At 50.0% G+C, this 25,484-nt stretch overlaps 1 protein-coding gene across 1 annotated transcript in view; it reads right to left on the bottom strand.

Moving 5' to 3' along the window:
* CSMD2 (CUB and Sushi multiple domains 2) overlaps window positions 1-25,484 on the bottom strand; it is a 661,886-nt gene that overhangs the window by 260,350 nt on the left and 376,052 nt on the right. The window contains exon 13 of the mRNA XM_065872671.1: window positions 17,406-17,588. Coding sequence (XP_065728743.1) covers window positions 17,406-17,588 — 183 coding nt within the window. The remainder of the gene's footprint in view (window positions 1-17,405; window positions 17,589-25,484) is intronic.

Raw genomic sequence — 25,484 nt, forward strand, 5'->3', positions numbered from 1 at the left:
TTGCAAGAGGATGGAGAGAAGCTGGCAGGGTAGATGGAGACAAAGCAGATGAAGGTAGGAGGAAAAACAAGAGAGTGGTTTCCAGAAGGAGGGAAGGGCTACCTGTCCGGAAATAGAGTGGAGCATCTGGGTAAAACCCTTTGGGTTTTAGCAACAGGAGGCTCATTGGTGACCTCGGTGAGAGCAGTTTCCAGGTGTGGTGGACACAGAGGTCAGAACGGATGGGGTGAGAAGGGACTGGGAAGTAAGGAGTGGTCACGGCAAGGAAAGACACCCCGTCAAAGGAGTCTGGTCGCGAAGGAGGGTATTCAAGAACGGGCAGGATGTGGGAGGCGTGAAGAAAGAGTTTTACTTTTAAGAAAAGAGGGACCTGGGGAAATTTAAATGGGGATGGGAAGGACGTAGCAGAAGGGAGAGGCTGAGACAGAAGAAAGAGGATGAATTACATGAGGCATAGATTCCTGAGAAGGTGGGAGGCGAGGGGGAATCTATAGGAAAATGTTTGAAACAGTGACTCTTCGTGAAAGCAATGTGGTAGGTCATGGGCTGGATGCTACAATAAAAGAAAAAAAACAAAAACAAAAGGAAGAGAATGGGAAATAACTGAGTGCACTATAGGGATAAAGGTAAGTACTGTTTGTGAATCTGTTTCAATCATGTGTGAGTGTGTGCCACACTGCATTTCTTACTGTTAGTTTAAAGGTGTTTGAAGGTACCTGATCTAAAGCCAAAATGGGATGCATCAGCTACAGGGGGATTGGTTTTTGATGGGAGAGAGGAGTGAGTGAGCATCTCTGGTATTAAAGGTGGGAAGGTGAGAGGAAGGATGGGGATGGTGATGATCTGCAGGCTTGGTGTCTTTGGAATTTGGAAGTTGAGGACGTCGTCTGCCAGGTGGGAGACAAGGTCATTCTCCAGGGTAAGGTGAGGAGGGGCGCTGTTCCCAGGATGGGGTGGGGGGAGTGGAGAATGCTTGGCATAGCTTCCACGGGGAAGAGGAGATCAGACTGACTTAAGAAACACAGATGGATGCTGGGCACTGTGGCAGGCTTGATTGAGACTGGTGACCTTGAATTTGTAGCAGCACCGATTTGCCTGGTTGGGCGATTTTCTCCAGCAGTGCTCACCCAAGCAGGAGAGGCCCGTTCAGATCGTTCTTAGTTCACTGTGCATCTCTGAACCAGTAAACTGAGGTAGCTCTGCTGATGAATGCTAGAACTGAGCTGGAGCCAGAGGCTTTACAAAGCCACTAATGAATTCCTTTCACCTCTTTCTGCTCAGAAGCTCAGAGTACAGTAGTTTTCATCTGAGGTCTTTCAACATCTCTGGCACTGGAGCTGGTGAGAGTTATTATTTAACTTCCTTGGGCCTGAGGAAGCTGGGTGAGGTTTCCAAAGTCACATGCATGAGGCTGAAACTGGTCACCCAGCCGGGCTCAGCCTTATCATAAACAAGATTAAGTTAATGCTGGGTTCTCTTTGAGGAGAACTGAGGATGCCTTCTAGAAACTCATACACATTCCAAAAGGAGCATCAGGCATAAACGGATGATGCTGTCCACATACTTCCTGAGCAAGGAACATGTCCTCTTCAATTCATATTTGATGTAATTTGATTGAAAAGCCATGAATTGTGTCAAGTTCTTGTGTTTCTTTGTTTTCTTCCATCCCCACCTCGCAGGCAGGCAAAAGCGCAGGCCCCCTGCGTTAGGTGAGCAGGGCATTCGACAGAGCTGAGCCCTCCCCCATTCCTGAAACGCTTCCTTTCTGTCTCCCGTGCAGGCCCCTTTGCGTGGCCTTGGAATGTCTCCACCTAGCTGGAGTACTAATGGAGCATCTGCTGTGCGACAAACACTAATCTAGATATGGGAGGCAACCAACCAGACAGATCAAGTCCTCAGCTGGCATGAAGTTTACATTCTAATAGGTGGCAAAGAACATAAGACAGAGTGAAGGGAAAAGAGTGAATGGGGGGGGGTGCTTGCTTTCAGTAAGGTGGTCAGTGTTGGCCCGTCTGAGGAGGCATCTTCTGGGATGTGGCCAGCTGTCCTAAGGGAAGATCATTCCAGGTGGAGGGAACTGTGAGTGCAAAGGCCCTGAGGTGGGAGCGAGCTTGGTGTATGTGAGGGACAGAAGGGAAGCCAATAGAGCAGAAGCAAGGTGAACCATGGAGCTAGGAACACGACATGAGTAGGAGAGGACGGCAAAGATCTTTTAGACTCAGGAGTCTGGATTTTATCAGAGCAAATTAAGTGAAAAATGGCCCAAACTGATCTAGTCTTTTTTCCCAAAACCGGTTCTCCTAGACTCTTGCATCTGGAATGTTCCCCGGCATCAGGGAATGATTCAGCTCTGCCGTCACCCAGTTATGGGCTTTCCCTTGGCCCCTTCCCGCTTCCCACCACTCTTCCTTATGCCCTTGCCTCCTAAATGATACTGGTAGCCCAGACCCTTCCACACATTCATACTTGGTATGTAACTGTCTGATGTACATCTCTACTGGAGATCCCACCAGCACCCTGAACGCATGTCCAAAATTGATCTCTTTATCTATTTTCCTAAGCCTCCTTCATTCCTTACCTCCATGAATGACAATACCCAGCTGCCTAAGCGAAATATATCTTCTTTTCCCTTGCTCCCAAATCCAGTCTGTAACTAACTTCTGCTGATTCTATCTCCTCAGTGTCTCTTGTACTTGTCACAGCCCCAACACACCCTGTTAAGTGGAGGCCCTCTTCCTACTGCAATAGCCTATCTGGTTTTCTGTCTTTAAATCTCATTCCTTTTGGATCCATCCTACCTATTGGCTCCAGAATGAATTTTGTAAATCACAAATTCTCATGATATTTCATCTTTGCTTGGAACTCTTTAAATAAAGACCCCCTGTTGCACAGAAGATAAAGCCTAAACTTCTCAAAAGAGCACAAAAGGACCCTCAAAGACTGAAGGCCCTTGCCAAGCTCTTTTATCTTTATTTTTCCACCCCCCAACTCTCCCTGACATTCCAGCTACATTAGGTTACTGCAGCCCTACAAATGTGCAAGGCTAACGCCAGGTCTTGCTCTATTTTCTCTTTCTAGAATGTTCTCTCCCTTCCACCTGGAAAACTCTGTTATGCATCATTTCTGTAGAAATGATGTGTCCCCCCCCTGCCTCTTTATCCTTCCTAGCTGCAGCCACACAGTCTGCACATAAGGTTCATTCCACTCAGTGCCTGCTGAGGTCTGAATGTTTGTGTTTCCCCAAATTCATATGTTGAAATCCTAATGCCCAAAGTTGATGGTATTAGTAGGTGGGGCCTTTGGGAGCTCCTTAAATAATGAGGGTGGAGCCCTCATGAGTGGGATCAGTGCTTTATAAAAGAGGCTCCAGAGAGATCTGCTCCCCTCCTGCCATGTGAGGATACAAGGAGAAGACTGCGACCTGGAAGAGGACCTTTACCAACAAGGCTGGCACCCTGAACTCAGACTTCTAGCCTCCAGAACTGTGAGCAGTACATTTCTGTGGTTTATAAGTGACCCAGTCTGTGGCAGTTTACTATAGTAGCCCGAATGGACTAAGGCAGTACCCAAGCCACCCTTGGCTATAACCCCACCAGCCTGAGAGCTGAAGAATGAAACCCTGCATTAGTAGGCTCTGGGTTGCCAAGTGTCTTCCAAACCAGAGGCTCTCCCATCCCTACCATGCTGGCTTTGTCTACCTAATAACCCCAACACGAATATGAATAGTAATAACTAGAACAAAAATAGGAAAGCGGTACTTACTAAAAATCTGTTATCTGATTAGCACCGTAGATACAATAGTGAACAAGACATATACTGCTTTGCCCTCAAGAAATTTACAGTCTAGGAGGGCACCAGACAATCAACAAATAACATAAGCATAGCTTATTGTGCTAGAGTGTATTATGTATTCACAACCATTCCTTCCCGCCCTGCCCTCGCCTTGCTTCCTTTTAGGCAGAGCCCTCCTGACCACCCCGCTGACTTGGCGCTTGGCCTTGTGACTTGCTTTACCCCATGGAAGGTGAGTGGACACGGCATAGAACATGTGCATAGCAGGCACATCTAGAATAAGAGGCTACGTAGAGCTCCCCTGAGCCCTGCAGAGCTGCAACTGACCTATAGCCCTCACGCGACGCAAGTAAGAAATAAATATTTGTTGTTGCAAGTCATTGAGATCTTTGCACTGTTGATGCCACAGCAAAAGTTGACTGATATGCTTATGAAATGGGATAAGGAGAAATCAGAAAGTGAAGGATAGCTCTTTAGGATAGGGTAGCTAGAGAAGGCCTCTCTGAGGAGGTGACAGCTTTAGGGGTGATGAGAAGGATCCAGCCTCCTGAGGAACATTCCAACATGGTGAACCTCAAGTCAAAGGCATTGAGGTAGGAGAGTTTAGTGTATCTGAGGGTCTGAAAGAGGGCCAGTGTGTCTGGGAAAAGTAAGCAAGTGGAGAGGGGCACGGGATGACGGGAGAGGGAGGAAGGGGTCCATTACAGCACCTCTTAGATCTTTGGCTCAGAGATCACCCTCAGTGATCATGGGTCATGGTTGGGGAGGCCACGTAATATAATGCCCAAATTGGGACACTTCTGAGAATGAAAGATGGTACCACTAATAAGTACCTTAGGACAAAAGATGTAAACAGGGAGGGTCCCAAGCAAGTATGGATGTATGGTCACTCCACACGTGGTCTTTTTATTTCCCTTCCACAAAAGTATCCTTTATCCTGAGAAAGTAGCTTCTGCCTCAAGTTCCTCATTCACAATCCAATCCCCTTCTGGAATGGAATCTTAAATCGAAGCTCACTGGGAGGGGCCTAACAATTGCTAAATTCTTGTCTCCTGCGATTGGACCCTGATCCCTGTACCCCCTTAGAGGCTTGCTAGGTTCTTGGTATAAACTGCTTATTGGCAAAGGCCAACGTCGCGGAATTACCCGCTGCCTGGAATTACCCTGCGGTCGTGATTGACTTTTGCCACACCTCTGGAATAATGCCCACCCAAACCACTCCCGGCGCTTACCCTAGGCTTTAGACCCTCTTCGGACCTGCTCAGAGGTCCTAGCCCAGGCCAGGCTCTGGGCTGGGGTCTTATGTACTCCGTAGCTGCTGGCTGAGGATCTCCTGCCACCGGCTCGAAGGACGGTTTTGGTCCCTTACGGAACAAAGCATGAAGAAAAATCCCTGCTCTCCGCTCCTGGGAAGGAACTGAGTCTACACTCCTGGGGCTCAGCTTTTACCTTGAAAACAGGCTATGAATTCTTCGGAAAGTATATGTAGGCAAACCAAGCCACCACCCCAAAGCTGGAGCAAATGTGAATCCTGGAAAATTTGGGTTTGCCTGTTGTTTTGAGCGGGGAGGTGGGGGGAAGCCTTCTGTACCCTGCTTTCTACTTCCACATGCAGAAAAATTAGACTGACAACTTCTTTTTTTTTTTTTTTTTTTTTTTTTTGCGGTATGTGGGCCTCTCACTGTTGTGGCCTCTCCCGTTGCGGAGCACAGGCTCCAGACGCGCAGGCTCAGCAGCCGTGGCTCACAGGCCCAGCCGCTCCGCGGCATGTGGGACCCTCCCAGACTGGGGCACGAACCCATGTCCCCTGCATCGGCAGGCGGACTCTCAACCACTGCGCCACCAGGGAAGCCCAGATTGACAACTTCTAAATCACACCTTTGTTGTGACAATTCATTGTGCTGAAGCTTCTGAAGGCATGGGGTGTAGCCCCATGCCTGGGCACGTGGGCGTTATACGTTCAATCTTTGTTGAATTTGCAACAAGAGGCACGTCTCAGTGCTGCTGCCGGAGGCCACGTCTCCACACAGGCCTCTGCTCGGCAGGTCTCCAAGTCTCAACCAGCCTGAGGAGGCAGCCGGAGCGGGGTCTCCTCGCCTCTCCCCAGCATAGCCCATTCCTCAACCAAGCAAGACTCCAGATCGAAAGGTTTGCACTCTGGTCCTCAGTCCCTCTTCTCAGTGGATGAGCAGATAACTCCAAACCCAGAGGATTCTGACAAAACTCCTCCTCTGTGGGAATGAATGCTTGGCTGCTAAGACTCCGTGTGTCACCTTCTCTGGGAAGACCGACTTAGGGAAGGAGACGTACTCTGTCAGCTACACGGAGGTGCCTGGACCTGAACAGCTTGACACTTGAGTGTTGGCTATTCTGTCAGACTTGAGTTCTGTCTGGGATTCCAAGGTGCTGTGCCCTGTGGGGTGAGGAATGGATGCCCTGACGACTGGTCTTTCCACATGCCAAGCAAAGGCTTCTCAAAAGCGCTTCTCACTGCTGTGAGGTCCTACAGCTGCCTGGGCTCAGCCCCCTCGTGGGGACTCTCCTTGCCACAGGGCAGACCTCAGTGGACCTCTGTGCCCTCTGCTGGGGTTAGCTTCAACTGTTCTTAATTAACTTCGTCAGCCAGACACAGGTATTAGCTGGCGAGAAAAGTATGCGGGCATGATGTAGCCCAAGAACACAAGACTTCCGATTAGCCAGGGGAATTCAAGAAAGGGTGTAGACTACATCCCCCAAAGCTCAGAAGGTGCTTCTGGGACCCCTCGGAGAGCCCCACCATCTCCTCTGAGGCTGTCTCAGCAGAGCATCTCCACTCAGGCATTCTAGTGCTATCTATGGTCCTGGCCACCCTAAGCCCAGTCGTAACCACAGACCACCAGCCACTGCAGACTGGACAAGAAGACTTAGTGGCTGTTCCCCTGGATTGTAAGGGAGTATGTTTGGATTCCTTCCAGGGGAATCCACGATGATCCAGGGGAGTTTACAGTTAGCCTGAGAGAGCTACCTTCAAGACCAGGAGCTTGACCTGACCCCCTGAGCAAGATGGGAGTTAACCAGGTAGCCAAGGGGAGCAGTTCTGTACTCAGCCCATCTCCTGAGACCCCCAGATTGCCTTTGTACATAGGACTGGAGGAGGGGTCTTTGTTCCCCCTAGAGAGGTAGCCCAAGGCTCTCCTTGAAAGCCAACCCCTAGAAAAGGCAAGCAGTGCCTTCCCCAGGAACCACAGAGCCTGAGGACACCCACAACACCCAGCACTGATGGGGATGTACTTCTGGCCACGTGAGATGACAGGTTCATCCAGAGGCTCACAGGACGGGGGGAGGGTACTGGGACAGCTTTGAGCCCCAGCCCCTGAGCCAGCAGCTGTGAAAGCAGACCCCGACTCGAGAGGCTGTGTCTCCCCCATAGCTCTCTTAGCAGACACTGCAGAGCACCATGGAGAAGGCACGGTCTGTGCTGCTGCATGGGGAATGCACTTGGCATACACATAACTTTGAAAATTTTATAAAGGGAAAAGAACCTGTTTGCTCTGATTCCAAAGCTGAAAGCTGAAGTGAGAATGGTAGGTATACCCATTCCCCACCGGCCCTCAAGCAGAGGTCACAGTCCAGGATAAGACCCCTAAAGCTTGGTCAGTTTTTCCAGCCCCCAGTCCACCCAGGTGGCTGTGGTCCCCAGATGCCTTGGACCAGGACTCTTAGCTGTAGGAATATGGCCTTCAGACTGTTTCTGCAGCTTGGTTCTGGACCTGGGTTGGACTGGGCTGAAATTTTGCCCATGATCCTCCAAGAAATCTGAGAATCTTCCAACTGGAACACATTTTTCTTCCTTACATACTGGTAGCACTTTGTGGCCACATCTATAAATTGCAGTAATTCAAAGATTGCTTTATAATAAAAGTATGCGCTTGTCACACTCACTAGACCATGAGCTCTTGGCGGACAAGAACCATGTTAGAATTATGCCCATCCCTTTCCCATTTCCCTTTTCCGACTGTCGGGTGTATAGCAGCCCCTCCCCTCCACATTTTGCTGCATTCAGAGAAGTGAAAGGCAGGCAGTCGCAACATCGAGTTGTAACGTCACAGTACTGAACTTTGCATCCCATGCCTCACTAGGATATCAATACTGAGGTCAACATTCCTTGGACCCCAGAAGGCCACCACCATCGTAACCACCCGAGTTATGGCAGCCTCAGCCTGGCCAGCCTCATAGCAGCAACATATGATCACAACATATGACCACGTACATCCCAGCCCCATGCCTCAAGAGGCTGCCATCTTGTCAGGGGACCAAGCCCCGCAGGAATGATCCCAAACACCCCTGCAAGCAACGGGTACACAGCAGGTATTCCCTACTAGTGGGGTTCACTAATCTGATCTAGAACACTTAGGAAGGCTTTAGAACAATCATTCCTGGGCCCCATCCCAGACCTGCTGAATCAGAATTTCTGGGGATGAGACCACGATTCTATATTTTAAAAAGCCTGTGAGTGATTCTCATGATTAGCTGGGTTGGTCTATTTTGTATTGGGCAGGCCCATCAAAGATACCTCCTGCCCCCATAATGTATCCATTTAAAAATAAAGGTAACGAGTGCTGTTTGTGACCCACACTGGCGTGGTAGGAAAAGCGTTGACTCTGCTTCCTTGGATGTGCTGGGAGCCTCCTTTGTGAGCCATCCCTTCACATCCAGTCTTTGCCTGATGAGACCCCACCCAGGTACACTGAACACTTTTATTCCACAGACTCACTTCTTACAGCCAGATCCTGAGCCCAGCCCAGCCATGCCTGACAGTCATGGGGAAGTCCCGTCCCCTCAAACCAGTGGGCTGAGATGTGAGTCTGGTTTCATACAGTCAGCATTTGGTGGGCTTGCGAGGAACCCAGCACACCCACAGGCCCACAGAGTTTCAGGACCCTCCCCACCTGCCACCCCTGCCCCACCATGTGTACCCCAGCTCAGGGACTGGGCTTCTGTTCTGGTTCTTGGTTTCCTATCCAGTTGCTGCTGTGAGTAAAGCTCTTAATGAAACTGCAGCCTCTTGCTGGGGCTGGTATACCCTGCACAGGTAGACCCTGTTCCCCTGGGTGAGGACCTGATTCAACCCAGAAGCCACCTTCGCCCATCAAGTATCTGCCTATTTAAGAATAAGGGTAACAAGTGATATATGACCCACACTGGCCTGGTAGGACAAGTGTTGACTCTACTTCCTTGGATATTCTGATTGGAAGTGCTGGCAGGCCCCTTTGTGAGCCATCCCTTCATTCAGGGTTAGTTCTCCGAGCCTCGGCCTCCCTCGACTCTGGGTTACCTTTCCCAGGCTGCCCCTGTGGTCCTGGTAGGCTTTGCAGCCATGACTGCAGTGCCCATTCCCCACTGCAGGAGCAGACAGAGATGCTTCCCAGCTCTTGCCATCATCAGGACTTTCTGCTCAAGGAACTGACACTTTTGGAATACTGGGGTCCTTCTACAGAGCAGGCGCCCCCAGCTCTGCTCATCACTAGTACAGTGAGACCACACGTCTTCAGTGTCCAGGTGCTGGGGGCCTGGGTGACGGAGGAAGGGGGCCCAGAACTACACACGCTGGTTTTCAATTTCCAGGAATGGACCTGAAATTGACAAACTCGGACCAAAGCAATCCCCAGGTTCCCTGCTTCTCTCCCGGGGCCACGTGTGTGTTCACGGGACCTTTAAGGCAGCCCAGAGAAACGAGGAGAACACTACATCAGCGGAGGAAGTTCACACCACCCTTCTGATCACAGCCCCTGCCCCAATCACAAGCAGTTCCCAGGAATATTATCCCTCACACCGAGGCTGACCTTTTCAGACCTCAGCTGATCCCAGTTCTAGCTCTGAACATTTGAGAGAGGCAATTTCCGAGGACTCTGGCCATTGTGATCATATTTTCTGGGACAAAGGAAAGGATGCTTGAAATTGCACTTGTCCTGGAAAATCTGGGATTATATATTTAGGGGGAACGCCAGGATTCAGCCACAGAGAGGAGGGAAAACGGGACATGCTTCATGTGTGCACGGGCATTGCGGTCGAGGTGGGAGGGGAGTGAAAAGGCACCTGCCTGTTTAAAAATACAGCGAGCAAGAGACGTATGTGACCTATGTGAAGAAAATCACAAAGCTGTTATATTTAGAAAAATGAAAGTAGATGAACAAAGAGAGTGACACACCATGTTTCTGGATGGGAAGGCTGTGTAGTATAAAAACGCCTATTTTCCTCAAGTTAATTTATAGTTTAATAGGAGCACACATACAAAATCCCAATAGGATTTTTTTTTACTATGACAAAATGATTCTAAAATTAATCTTGAACAGCAAACAGATGAGAATAACAATGAATATTCTGAAAGAGAAAATGATTAAGGGAGGAAGGAGTAGTTTCCAGCTCTGCCAGATATTAGAACATATTATAAAACAACAATTAAAATTATTCAACACCGGTGCTAAGATAGAAATGAGCAGCACAACAAAGTGGTGAGTCAAGAAATAGACTTAACTACATTTGAGGATTCAGAATGTGGTAGAACAATTCATTTCTCTCAAATCAAAAGGGAAATGAATTGCTCAATAAGTCGTGTTGGAAAACTGTGTAATCGTTTGGACAATATCATGCATTCATCTAAATAAACTCCAGATGGAATAACAAATTATATTTTTAAAAAAAAATCAAATTACTGACAAATAACTAAAAATACAACAAGCTGTTTCTCAGATCTGTGGCAGAATGATAACTTTGTCAGCTCTGAAAAGAAATCACAAATATCAAGAGATTCGTCTGTATAAAAATGTAAAAGAACTGTACAATGTAAAATAACAAAACAAAAAGAAAGAAGAAAGAAAGCTAGAGATTGGGAAGATATGTGTATCAAATAGAAAGATCCTTCAAATTGGAAAGGAAAATACCAACATATACCCTCGCAGCCACACGTCAGGACAAACAATTGTTACACGGGGGTTACAAATAGCAAATGCCCCATGTCCTTGCTGGGCAGGACTGGACCCAGGCCAGCTGGAGAAAGGCCAGGACTGGAGTCTCTGTCCAGGGTCCTGAAATGGACAACCTGACACCACTTTCAAACCTCTTGTTCCAACAGGGGCATGCTTCCAGCCATGGGTACCAACCAGTCTCTCCAGACCCTACTCCCATGGACCCCACCTCTCTTCTTTCACTCACCCACGGTTGGCAGCAGCCAAGCCCTTTAGGAACCACTGCAAATCAAGTACGCAGACTGGGCATGTGTGTGTGCACGCGCGCGTGTGTGTGTGTATGTGTGTCAGTGTATCCAATGAACGTCCTCCTTTTGTAGAGGTCCAGATCCCCCCGGCTTTTCTCAGAACCCAGTACTGCCACTAGGGTAGCTCCCTTCCCAGCAGGGCTTCAAATCTGTCCTCCCCTCTTTGAGCCCCAACTATTCTAATAGCGACGACCTAAGTCTATGCTGTAAGAGCAGAGGGGCTGTTGCTTCCCTGTTCCACACCCACTACGATGCCTGCCCCATCGCTGGCCCCCATTGAATATGTGTTAAATAAAAGAATGAATCTTCATGGGGCAGGTTCTAAATGCATCTGATTCACCAATGCTTTCTAGTTGAAAAGCTAAATTTTGAACCACAAGAGCCCACTTTAATTTACATAATTATGTCTATCTTCATGTTAGAGCGAGCTCTTTGAAGTCAAGGGCTGTGCTCAATTCGTCTCTACATTCGCAGCACTTATAACATTTGGCACTTTGCGGAAGTTGACAAGGGTGTGCTGGAGGGATGTATTCAACTTCTACCTATTAAATTAGCAATTTTTAAAAGGCCGCACAAAGACTTGAGGTTTGGCGATGCTGGTAGAGGTTACAAGAGATATATGTGACCTATATGAAGGAAACCACAAAGTTGTTATATTTAGAAAAGGGGAAGTAGATGAACACCAGAGAAATCTATGCCATATTTCTGGATGGGAAGGACACGTATTATACGAATCTTATTTTTAACCTTAAAGCTTTCGCTGTTGACGTTATGACCCGGCACGACATTTTGGGGGAGAAACATAGGAGTATACATCAAGAGCTAGTTTTAAATGTTCCTACTCTGGCCCAACAACGTCATTCCTGGAAACTTATCTTAAGAAAATAATTCAAGAGAAGAAAAAAAAGGCCATACGCTTGAGGATGTTCATTATAGCCGTGTATAAAAATAATCGAACATAATTGGTAGCCGAAGTTACGGTCCACTCACTAGACAGAATATTCCATAGGCGTGAAGAATGATAGTTACAAAAGACATGTAGTAGCATGGCAAGATATGCAATATAACGTGAACTTGAAGAGACGGAATGCGAGACGGCATGTTCACTTTGATTAAAGCCGTACGAAATATGTGTGTACGGGCATAAGAATCAAAAAGGAATGGCCAGATTCGAAAATGATTAAGGAAATGAATTAAGAGTATCTTATTCATTTAAACTTTTAAAATACGAGAATATACCAGAAGCCTGTGTTGAGTAGTGGCCCTTAAGCCCCAGATACTTATTGAAAGAGTTAACAGCACATTATATAGGACACGGCACTACGAGATCACCACTTCAAGCTGAGCAGCGTCATCCCCAGAGGCCCTCCGGTTTAGAATTTTACCAGGAAAATCCATACCCTCTTATGCAGCTGACTCTGTACATAGCAGGTGCTCAATAAATCAGAATGGATGGATAAATGGATGGGTAGAAGGAACGAGAAAAAGTAAAGATGAGGAAATGCCTTTGACATCAGCATATTGTGTATTGGTGTGCAAATACTGATGTAGTCCCAACAAGGGACTACATGGATCTAGTCTTCATGAACTTATTTCACTCTTGTCCATCTCTGTTACTTCATGGGGGGTAACACAGACAACAGTTTGTTTCTGTAGTCTGGACGAATTTTGTTGTCCTAAGACTTCCCTGTTTCTCCTGCTGCAGATGACCCCTTGGATTCTGGATGTCTGGTGCCATAGAGAGAGTGCAGGATATGGAGTAGAAGCCTGCTCTGTCAATCAATAGTTTAAATTCCAGCCCATCATTTCATGGTTCTATAACCTCTGAGCCTATGTACCTTGTCTCCTCGAGCTTTGTTTTCATCTGTAAAAATGAGAGAATAAATATTCCATAACGTTGTAGGGAAGACGCCTATCTTCCCAATGACACAAAACATGTAATAAATGCTGGCATGTTCCCTTACCCCATGCTTCCTCACTGTCACTATTGTATAGATTTTTATCACGATCTAACACAAAATGCAAATATACAGATTTCATTGTATTTAGAATTTGACAAGACTAGGTTATCCTAGACTGGCGGTTCTCCATCCTGGGTGGCTTTTTCCCCCAGAGGATGTATGGCAATGTCTGGAGACAGTTTTGGCTGTCACAACTGGCAGCGGGAGGTGGGTGTGTGTGCTACTGGCTTCTAGCGGGTGGAGAACAAGGCTGCTGCTAAAATATCCTGCAATGCACAAGACTGCCCCCGACAGAAAAGAATCATCTGGCCCCAAATGTCAGTAGAGCTGAGGTTGAGGATCCTGATGACCCTAGGACTCAATCCATTTCTCTGTCCAGCAAGGGACAGGAGGGCGCTCGGAGAGGACCATTCCCCGTAGCATCCCTGTGCGGAGCACCCTCCTTTACCTCCCAACCCTTCAAGCCCCGGCTCCAGCCCTGCATCATCTGTGACATTTTCTCTGAGCCCCAGAGGACCCACTTCTCCCTCCCTTGGTCTCTCAAGGTTCGGCTGCTGGTTTGTAACTCGCACTGTGTACATCTCAGTATATTCCCATTTCACACCTATGCTACATACATTAGGCACTTGAGCAGTTAGGAGTCACACCTTCTCGTGGTGGTTTACAAAATGGCGAAAGGAAGCTGGCATTAGTGCAGTCTTGGCGTTTCTCTGGTGAAGGCTGTTTTGAAACTTCTTCTGCAAGTGGCTGTTAATGGACTGATAATTGGTTTCCTGACTTCCTTATGAAGTGTGAAGTATTCTGCTAGCCTGTCAACAAAGCATCAAGTGTTGTGCAAACCACCATCAGAGTTATTTGGATCTTCCTTCCCTTGTAACTCTTGTCGTGGAGGAATAAGTGGACAGGCTCTCGATGTTCCTGTGAGGGAGGTGAAGAGTATGTGTAACCTGCGGGGAGCTTTCTCACCAGGACCCCAGGTTGAGCATGTTTCCCAGGCAGAGCCCAAAGAGCTCTGACTCCAATGCCTGGCCCTTGGCACGGGGTAGACACACAGTAAATACTGTAGAATGGATGGAAAGTGGCACTGGTGCCACCTGATTTGGAGCAGTGATCCCTGGAGATGTGAATTAGCCAAGGAAGAAGAGAGAGTAAGAGGAGAGAAGCTGGCTCCATCTTTTCTTTCAAAATGCTTTTCACTGCGAGAGACATCATCTTCTTTAAAACCGAGTGAAAAAAAGACCATCTATTGAGCATCTACTGCTGTGAGGACAGATCGAAAGCCAACGAGATGATTCTGAAGTCTCTGCTTGCTACAGAAAATGTTTTGGAACAGGAAGGCAACGGTGTACTTGTGTAGTCTCGGCAGGCAATTCCCGAGTAAGGAACTCTTTTGAAGAAAATGTTTCAAGAGAAGAACAATGCACCGCTGTGCACTTTTTGGACAGATGTTCAAAAAAATTTGAGCCATCAAAGCATCCCCCGAATCCTCTTCTAAACCCTCAGAAGGAAAGAACAGTACTGTTTGCTAAATATTGTGTTAATATTTATTGTGACTAATGTGTGCTAAAATTTAGGACACTTAAGCTGATGTTTGCTAGAGGTGCTTTTCTATGTACATTTATGACCACATTATAAAACCCAGAGGCTGACTGTACTATTTTATACTTTTATAAGTGCTTACAGATGTTGTCCCTTTTCTGCAGATCACACACTATGATATATTTGATCTGGGATCAGGCAGAACGCCAAATTTTAACTTTATCCCTTGAAGCACGAGCTCCTCTGTAAATGACCCAGTTTAGAGAGTGGTTTCCAAGTATTCACGATGGAAAATGTGAGGACTGTCCATGTCACTGTTGTCTTTTTCTATAAATACAATCATAGAGGCTTAGAATTTGGGGAGTGCCACCCCATCGGATAGATTAGTAAACCAAACTCCAGAGGGAAGTTGCCCTGGCCATAGTCACAAAACTGAGCCAGGACTAAGATACGGGTCTCCGGATGTTGAATCCAAAGTTCTCTCAGAGCACCCGGATTTTCTTAGTACCATCTTTCACCACCTGAGGGCAAAGCCCAGGACCTAGGGATGCATCAGCTTAGGGGCTGGGTACTCAGTAGAGAGCGGACAGATGGCACTCACTCGTGATCTTGCTTGTGGTGCAAAGGCCTGGGGCCAGCAGGCTCTCCCTGGCCTCCTCCACTGAAGCCAGCACCCCTGAGACTCAAGCTGTGTCTCTTACACCCAAATGACCAGAAAAGCCCTAGTAATGGGAGTACCTTGGGGATACCATCCCCCACCTCCCAGAATCATTCAGAAGAAGAAATGCCATCCTAGCCCCCCAGAGTGCCTGCTTCACCGTTCTCATCAGTAAGCCTGGGGCTCCTCTTCCTTATTTTATTATTATTATTTTATTTTTTGCAGTACGTGGGCCTCTCACTGTTGTGGCCTCTCCCGTTGCGGAGCACAGGCTCCGGACGCGCAGGCCCAGCGGCCATGGCTCACGGGCCCAGCCGCTCCGCAGCATGTGGGATCTTCCCGGACCGGGGCACGAACCCGCGTCCCCTGTGTCGGCAGGCAGACTCTCAACCACTGCGCCACCAGGGAAGCCCCTCTTCCTTATTTCAAACCACAGAGAGCACCGCCCCATATCTTCCAGGACTGCTCTGCCCTCATCTCTTCTCAGGTGATTGTAAGCAGTACCCAGCATCCTGTCAGCTTCCCTCCTGGAAACGAGGGGCCTGCTGAGCAGCACTTACAGAAGGTTCTAGAAACATTTCCTGAAACTACTTCTAAGAGCCAAAGGGTCAAGTAAATTCCTGGAGGGCTTGAGTGACAGACCCCACCCCCCCCTCCCCCGGTAGCGTTCTGCTCCCTGCATCTCTCAGCCTGTGAGGCAGGGAACTTTATCCTGGTTACAAGTGGCTGGCTGGCTCTGCTACACACTTCACTCCTGCCAGCTCTCTGCCCCAGAGACCTGACCCTTTCCAGTTCTCCCTGCCTTGTCTCACCTAGATGGATTTCAGAGATGGAACACCCACACTAGCTGGGACTCCCACAGTCTGGACCTTTGCCTTCTGAGGTCCTGCCTCCGACCCACCCTGGGGAACTCCATTCCACCCACCCACTCTGACCTGGGCTCGTTTCTAGACTGTCAGGCCCTTTGTTCCTGCCTGCCTGGAGCTGCCCCCTGCTAACCTCCCCTGCCCCTCTGGTCCCCTTGGCTTTCAGGGTACACATATCTAACCACACTGGGCCAGAGATGGGCAGCTAATTTCATGCAATTTTATTTTTTTCAGTAAGGGCGATTTGCTTAATGTGTATCTAAGAACGATTTGATCTTTAAACCTCGGCAAGCATTCTTACATAAGCTCGCGAGTCATCAAAAATGCTTTGTCAACTACACAAAGTGATTTTTTTGTTTGACAAGTAGAATCACCGTGGTACGACCCAACTCACCAACTCACATGCCAAACTCTCTGTCATCACAGATACTCCCTTATAGTCTCCCACGTCATTCCTCTCCCCGGCCCCAAGGGGCAACCACTCTCTACGAGGCAGCACTCCAAGGCCCTGAGAAGCCCACTGAGATGGCAAGAAAGATCAGAGGGTCAGTCTGTCTGCCCTTCCCCGAGGGAAGCAGATTGTAAGAGACGGAGAGGGGCAGTGGCGAGGGCTGGGAGAAGAGGTGACAGCCCCGAGAGGTGGAACCTTTGATTTCTCAACAAAGACCAAGCCTGTTCCCCTATACACAGTCCCCTTCCACTTGCCAATTTCCCTGGGAGCCAGGACTTAAAGTATTTTTTGCGCCGGAAAGGGAGGTCAGACCATCCCAGAGAAAGGAAGAAAGGATTCCTTGTTATCTCCGGAGAACGGAGCACTCAACTCCAACCCTTTCTCTGAAAGATCAACAATTCAAAGACAGCTTGATCCCCATCCCTCCCTAATCCAATGCAAGAGGAAGCAATCTGATGAAACTTTGTATACATCCCCGCAAGGCCATGGTGTCTCATGGTACCCCAAGGCTGGCACAGAGTCTACCGTCTCACGAAATCATCGCCAGCACCTTCTGCCCTGGCTTGACTATATGGCGTCAATGACAGCAAGAAGGGTGAGGAGGAAATGTCAGGGTCTGACTTTGCTCTCAAGGGTCACCAGGGAGAGTAAGATGGCGTTGAAGAAGGCCCCCAAATGTCAAGAGCAATCATTCTCAGTGCTATGATCCACGTCACTGCCAGAAATGAGGACTCAGCCAGCAACGTTTTGAGGAGAAGAAACCAACCAGAGTGAAGCTACGGTTACGACCTACGAGGTTCCCAAGGATGGGGTCCGGATTAGCTAGGAAATGGGCCCCTGGCCTCTCGGTGGAGACCCCGAAGCGGCGCCCTCCCCGCTCACTTACACACGCAGCCTGGCTTCTTAGCCGACCACTGGTTATTCTTTTGGCATGTGATTGCCTTCTGCCCCACCAGCTCAAAGGCCGGCTGGCACTCAAACTGGAGTGTATCACCGTGGCGAAACCAGGAGCCTTCCCTCCAGCCGTAGGCAGGTATGCCAGGATCTCCGCAACTGCCCTGCTCGATCTCTGCAAGACAGGAAAAGAGAAAACAGAGACACGTGGTGACTCCATGCCTCTCGGAGCTGGAAGGCCATGCTGCACCTCCGCCACGAGGCTGGGCTCGGAGGGACCCAGGTGGGTTTTTGATGAGAAACCCTGCAAGGTCGTGTTTAAAACAGCATCTTGGGAGGATGAGGCCCTCCTGCTCTCAAATGCCTGGACTCTATGTCCACACAGAGTGTTCCAGGTGCTTGGATGTTTTCATTCAGGGAAGGTGGGTCTACATGCTTTGTGAGGCGCCTGTCCTAGGAATTCACAAGCTCACGGGTCGGAGCGATCTTTACTGACTTGACTCGCATTCAGATTGCTCACGTCACTTGATAGATTTTCAGCTCAGTCCCTTCCTGAGCCGTCCAGGCAAGCGCAAGATGAGAAGGTGGCTGACGGTTTGCTGCTTGCCTTTCCCCCAACCAGAGACTAAGTGAGAGTCAATATTCACTGGCTTCTGATATGGAAGCACTTTCACGAAGATACATTTTTAATTCAATTTAAGATGGGAGCAGGTAAAATGAAACACATGACTCATTAAGTATGCCTTTAAATTTTCATCTGATTCAACAGTGGTGAATCAGACAGGGAGTGGGTTCCCTGAGATGGCTCTGAGGGTCTGGGCTCTGGGGACATGATGGGCTGGCTGCCTCGTGGCAGAGTCAATCAGGACCCCGACGTTCCAGGAAAGGAGTCTGTCCTGGCCAAGTCCCTGGAGTTTCCCCCAGAGCTGCCCCCACCTCCACCAGCCCCGTGCTTGGTGCTGTGAGAGATGAAGGGCAGGGAGGCGGGGAGGAAGAAGCAGGAGAGAGGGCGGGGGAGGAGCTCTGCTCCCAGAGAGGAAGGCACCCTGCAGGAAGGACGCGAGGCATGGCTGATGTGACAGATGGTGAGGTGAGGACGGCAGGAGTCCTATGATTCGGGAGAGAGGTGGCTGGAGTAAGGGGAAGTTTTTGGACACCTTCCCAGGACTGTCAGGCCAAAGGGACCCTACGCTTTCCGTAGGCACCATTATGGGCTGCCAGGAGCCATAGTCCCCGAAGTTGCTGTGCATGGCCCCGACACGGGTGATTCTGCAAAAGCTTTCTTACCACAGCTGTTGGGCCCTGTGGGCTGGTCAGGTGAGCCCCGAGTACTGCCACCTTATATGGATGGGCTGTTGACTGTCACACTCATGGTTCCCTACTACTGGCAGAACAAGGCATTCTTTGGCTGGGATTGTGTGTGTGTGTGTGAAAGAGAGAGAGAGATCTAAGTCAAACAGCAAGAGTCCTTGTGTTCGGGGGAGAAGAGGGGTCCGTGTGAGCAGACACCAGGGCTGAGAACTCAAGGGCGGGTCAGCTCACCTGCCTCTCATCTCACACGTGCCCCTGGCCTGTCCCTCTACACACAACCTGAAAGCACACCTCAACCCTCCTCTGAGGCTGGCTCTTCTCCTGCCAGGGCTGGGGGAGGGCAGCCACTGAGGCATTCCCAGGAAGGTGGCCCCTTGGCTCCAGATCCCAGAGCCCCAGGGGATCGGAGGAACGGAAGACGGGCCCCGGGACAAGTCAGTCTGCAGGAGTGAGCAGCGAGGCCCTCTTTCTTCTGGTGTCCCCAAACACGCTCTCTCTGGGGCGTGAGGCCTGTCACTGCGGACATCCTGAGACCTGGAGGAAGGTACCCAGTGTTTGAAGACAGAGCTGGGGCTCCCTGCCTGGGACAGGACCCAGGTTTAAGGTGTCCTGGTGAGGCCCCAGCATGCTGTAGAAGATGTAAATGCGGGGTCCACCTGCCTGCATCGTAGACCACAGCAGGTGCCCTGAAGGTGTGACCAGCTCCAGAGGACAAGCGTCCTAAGCGGGAGGAAGAAGCTGCCCAGGCCTCTCCACTGTGCAGGCCGGGCTGTTTCCACACCCATCCGGTTTCTCCTGCCGTCAGTGCGAGCGGAAGCATATAACGAGCACCTACTGTGTGCCAGTCCCTGTGCCAGACACTTGAGACCTGGACGTGGGCTCTGGTCTCAAGGACTGAACAGTCCTGACAAGGAAGCGAGTATTTACGACACAGGGCCGTTTGTGCCATGGATGCGCCCAGGAGGAGCAACACAACTCAAACTTGGAGGGTGGGGCTGGAAACAGGGTGCGGGGAGTGATGCACTAACCTTGCACACAAAACTGTAGGGAGCACAGAAACTCAGCCATCTAGACAAATACGATCTTAGTGCAATATTATGTTTTCAGAAAATCAAAATTGATGCCTATAAATCAAATCCAACATGAAGAAAAACACCAGAACTTAATAAAAAGACCAGATCCGACCCAGCACTTGCACAGCTCACCTCACTTGTCCCACCCTAGTCCTGGCCATCAGAGCCTGTCATTATTGAAATGCTATTTTTTTATCATGGATATTTTGCATTAATCTTGGTTTTTAAAAAATACTACATTAAAATATTATTTAATTACTGAGTTCTTTGGTGCCTCCCTTAAAATTATGCCCAAGGTGAATGTCTTTCTCATCTCAGCCCAATCCCAACCCTGGCATCAGGGAAGGCTTCCTGGAGGAGGCCTTCTTGGAGGATGTTTAAGCTGAGGCCTGAAGCCTGTGTAGGAGCCAACAGGTGAAAGGAGTATGTGGGATTCATTGCAGCATTATTTACTAACAGCCAAGCCATGGAAACAACTTACGTGTCCACTGATGGATGGACAGGTAAAGAAAACGTGGCACACACATACAATGGAATATTTCTCAGCCACAAACAAGAAGGAAATCCTGCCATTTGTGACATGGGTGAAACTTGAGGGCATTATGCTAAGTGAAATAAGTTGTACAGAGAAAGACAAATACCGTATGATCTCACTTATATGTGGAATCTAAAAAAAATGAACTCATAGAAACAGAGAGTAGAACGGTGGTTGACAAGAGTGCGGTGGGGGAAATAGATGCAGGTGGTAAAAGGATACAAAGTTCCAGTTATAAGATGAATAAGTCAGGGGGATATGATGTACAGCATGGTGACTCCGGTTAACGACAGTGTATTGTATATTTGGAAGTTGCTAAGAGGGTAGGTCTTAAAAGTTCTCAACACATACACACACACAAACTGTAAGGTGAGGTGATGGGTGTGTTAACGAACCTTACTGTGGTAATCATTTCACAATATATACATATATCAAATCAACACGTTGTACACCTTAAATTTACACAATGTTATACGTTAATTACATCTCAGTAAAGCTGGGAAGAAGAGAAAGGCATTAGTGGGAGGGAGAGGAGAGGAAGGACCCTTCAGGTGGGGGAGGAGCCCATGCAGAGCCTCAGAGGCTGTTTGCAGGACTGCAGTGATAGCAGTGATGATAACTAACTAATCGTTACGATCATAACGAACTTTTAGTTACAGAACTAATCACTCTAGCGCTGACTGTGTGCTGGCAGCTGCTCTGAGAACTTTACATAGTGCATCATTTCATCCTTACAGTACACTGTGACCTAGGTACTACTATCTCCATTTTAAAGGTGAGGAGACTGAGGCACAGGGAGGTGATGTAATTATCCAAGGTCACAGAGCCAGGAAATGGTGAATCTGAGGTCCAAACCCAGATGGTATGGTTCCAGGGCTCTTCACCACCATGCCACATTGCCTTTCCACAAGCATGAGTACTTTCCACCAGGTGATGAGAGATGAGGCTGGAAGAGGCAGGCAGGGCCAACCCACAAAAGGGCCTGTTCGACCTGCTAACGAGACTGGACTTCAGAGTGTAGGCAACGCGGGCTCAGGAAAGGGTTTCATTCCACTTGGCATTTCATAGTGTGGATTTTAAAAGGTCACCCTGACTGCTGCCTGGAGAACCGTCTGGGGGCAGCAATTCTGGAGGCAGGGAGATCGTTCATTCATTCAACAAACATTTGAGTGTCTCCTTAGCATGAGCCACTGTGCTGGGTACTGTGGGTGAGACAGAGAACAAGGCAGACACAGGCCCTGCCGCCATGGAGGTTCCGTTCTAGAGGGAGGCTTCCAATGATCTGGGAGCTGTTTTTTTTTGTTTTGTTTTGTTTTTTGCGGTACGCGGGCCTCTCACTGTTGTGGCCTTTCCCGTTGCGGAGCACAGGCTCTGGACGCGCAGGCTCAGCGGCCATGGCTCACGAGCGCAGCCGTTCCGCGGCATGTGGGATCTTCCTGGACTGGGGCATGAACCTGTGTCCCCTGCATTGGCAGGCGGACTCTCAACCACTGCTCCACCAGGGAAGCCCATGGGAGCTGTTTGGACAGCATCCTGGACTGGGCACAGGCAGAGGGGATGGGGAGAGGCAGAAAGACTTGGGAGGTCTAAAGCAGGAAGAAGCCACAGGCCACACTGCGATTGAGCAGACAGGGGATAACGGGGAGGCAGGGGCTACGATGACTGCAGGGCTTGGCCTGGGTACTGGGTTGCTTTCATCTTCACCAGATGTGGAGGGAGCAGGGCTGGAGGGTCACTTGGCACCTCCACGGGGACAAACCTAGTAGAAAGGGGCTACGTGGGTCTTATGCCCACGAGGAAAATCTGGTCTAGAAATACAGAATTTGGATTCAGCTCATAGAGGGTCATGAGAAGAATGAGACCACCCAAGGGGAGACATCAGTCCAGACAGAACAGCTAGGGACACCGCAGGGACCAGCAGAAGGCTAGTCTGAGATCCTGCAGGGAGCGGAGCCCCGGAAGCTTAGAGGAGAATGAGTTTCAGGAAGGAGACCAACAGCATCGAACGTGGCAGGGAAGTGTAGAAAGGACTGGAAAGCAGGTCAGTGAAAGGAGCTCACTGCATACTGGCAGGAGACTGAGTGTGATGACGGGGCCGGCCGGGCACCGACGGGAGAAGAGGAAGACGATCCGGGAAGAGTAGATGACTCATAAAGAAGGCATTTCTTGGAGGTGAAGCAATAGGGAGAATTCAGGCGGCAACTAATGAGGAATATGGCCTTGAGGGGGCAGCTGAAAAGGCTTTTTAAGGTCGAAGAAACTTGACCATAATTAAATGCTAGGGGAGGGCAGAGAGAGAGAGAGAGAGAATATGAATGGATATAACTGAATGAGAGACACTGGTTAGCTGAAATGGGCAGTGACAGCACGAGGCTATGGAGAAGCAGGAGCCTGGGGCCCAGCGCACGCTGGGGGGCTCACCTTAGGGACCAGGAAGCTCCCCTTCCCTCGTGATGCGGGGCAGAGGGAAGAGGTGATCACAGCGAGCTTTCAGGTAGGAGGGCGGGAGGTTGAAGCAGATCTTGTGATGACACAGGCTCTACTTTCCTAGTGGAGCAGGACGAAGTGTCATGATGTTTGCTGAAGGTGAGGGACGGGTTGTGGGGAGAAGGATGTGACGTTGACAAGAACGTCTGCAACAGTCACCTGGAGAAGAGGAATCATGGCTGGAAGGACTGCCATGCACCCTGGGTTCCACGGAGGGTGGAGACAGCTCTTTCACAGGGGTGCTGCCACCGAGCAGGGCTGTGTGGCTTGTCCCAGATCCCTCAGAACCTGGTTCACGTGCATGTGGAAAAACGGCAGGGCGGTGGGCAGGGAGCCAAGGATACTGTTCAAGGAATGGCTGATGTGTGATGCAAGGGTCTCAGGCTGAAGGAGGAAGGAAGTGAACAGAGGAGGAGCGGGGGAGGGGATGGGGATGTAGAGGCCAAGAGAAGGATGGTGAATGGAGTAGAGGGAGGAACCTGTGGGGGTGCGGAAGGGACAAGGGGCCCCAGAGCAGGTGGGTGGAGTGAAGGCTTCAGAGGTGCCAGAGAGCAAGGTCCGCACTGACAGGATGGGAGAAGGCTGAGAAACGAGAGGCAAGGTGATGGTGAGACCCAGAGTGGAGAGGAAGAGGCTGGTGACATCCATGAGGAGGGTAGCGAGTGGCAGAGGTGGAGACAGTCTAGGTCAAAGGGAAGGTTTTGCACATAGGTGGAACAGCAATGGAGAGCGAGCGCACGAGCCCACGGCTCAAATGTGAAGCTCACGGGGCCTGTGGACAGGAGCTGCTAGTGCTGGAGAGGGCTCCTGGGTAGGGGTGACCTCGGGGAAGTCAGGTTTAAGGGTGCACTTGGCAAAGAGGGCCAAGGCGTTGGAGAGCAGCATGTGCAGACCATGGAATCAGGACCAGGTCGGGGGAGAGGAAGAACAGAGCAGGATTGGGCTTCCCTGGTGGCGCGGTGGTTGAGAGTCCGCCTGCCGATGCAGGGGACACAGGTTCGTGCCCCGGTCTGGGAAGATCCCACATGCCGCGGAGCGGCTGGGCCCGTGAGCCATGGCCGCTGAGCCTGCGCATCCGGAGCCTATGCTCCGCAACGGGAGAGGCCACAACAGTGAGAGGCCTGTGTACCACACACAAAAAAAGAACAGAGCAGGATGGTTCGAGAGTTTGAGAGCGCCTTTCAGGAAGCCAGCGGGGCTGCGGGCTGGCCCTCAGACACCCTTGTCCTGGTCTGGATCTTCCCTCCAAGCTCAGCGCCAACCCCTGCTGGGGACACACGGGAACCAAGTCCCCTTGCCCTCCTGCAAGGGGACTCCCTGGGCTCCACAGCCCTGCCTGAAAAGGCATGTGACCTTGACCCTCCTGGCCACCCAGAACTGCAAATCCATAAGCCAAATTCTGACTTGGAGGAAATCACGCGTGCAGCTTCCTGTTATCTGGCCTAACAGAATTCCCCTCTATAAGTGTTCATCTTTCCCTCTCCCTCCTTCTGCTGACCAGAAGCAAGGCGAACACAAGATGCGTGCTTCAAAGACCCTCAGAATTCCATCGCGACTGGGCTCTGCATATTCTCTTTCCCCTTTCTCCGCTGCTTTATTCCTATCGTCTGTGATCAACCTTGCTGTCTTCTCCCCAGGTTCTTCAATTTGTGATACCAAATTGGAATCCTCTTTTATGACAATGTCTGTAGAGAAGGAACTGCTTCTCGTGTCTGTATAAACTCACCACTGGATGTGCTCCAAGAAGAGCAGCGCCGTGTAGAGGGAGAGGAGGGTCTGACCATGGGCTACGATTTGCTGCCTTTCCAACCGGGTGGGACTTCATTTGTTCCTTCACTGATTCACTGCTCCCTCAGCCCGGGCTGCAGCTTCCTCTCCTCCCCAATGTCACATGGCCGACTGCTCACGCCCCAGACTTTAGCTTAAGACGTCACCTCCTCAAGGTGCTTTCCCTGACCTCTCTTCTTAGATGTTTCCCTTTTCCTTTGCTCTCTTGGCACCCTGGTCTTTTTCTTTGTAGCACCGATTGTAAGTATTCCTCTATTCATTTCATTAGCTCCTGTTCTAGACATTGCACGTATAGCGGTGGAAAAAAGGGCAAAAATCTCCACTCTCCTGGAGCCTACTGTCTGTTGGGGCATCAGGGACAACTTGGTTCACCATCTCAGCCCCCACTGGCGCCCTGCTGGCTGCCAGGTGGCTTCCTCGTTTCTCATCTCCCCACGCACTGGAAGGGAAGCCCTATGGAGGCAGGCGTCAGTTATGTGTTGTTGATCACTGAGCACAGCGTCTGGAGCACAGGCAGCACGCTGCTCAGTGTGTGAGCACAGCTGATATGTGTTGCACGGGGAGTGTGTCAAATGCCACGCTCAGTGCTAATGATACAGAGCTGCCTGACACAGGGCCCCTGCCCTTGGACAACTCACAGTCAGGTGGCTCTAGAGATAGTTACAGAGTAAATGATGCGGGCCGGGACTGGGTGTGTACCTGACCACACAACCTCTGGGGGCGAAGGGGAGGCAGCTCCGGTCTCGGGCTGGGGCTGGGGGAGGCAAGAGGCTTCTTGGAGGCTGTCCAGGCAGACACAGGAATCAGCCTGGGTTCTGCCCTCCCCTCCCCGTCACGGCCCTCGCTAACCACCTCCTGGCGGTTCCTCCTCCGGGAC

This window comes from Phocoena phocoena, chromosome 1 (genome assembly GCF_963924675.1).
Source record: "Phocoena phocoena chromosome 1, mPhoPho1.1, whole genome shotgun sequence".
NCBI classification, from domain to species: domain Eukaryota; kingdom Metazoa; phylum Chordata; class Mammalia; order Artiodactyla; family Phocoenidae; genus Phocoena; species Phocoena phocoena.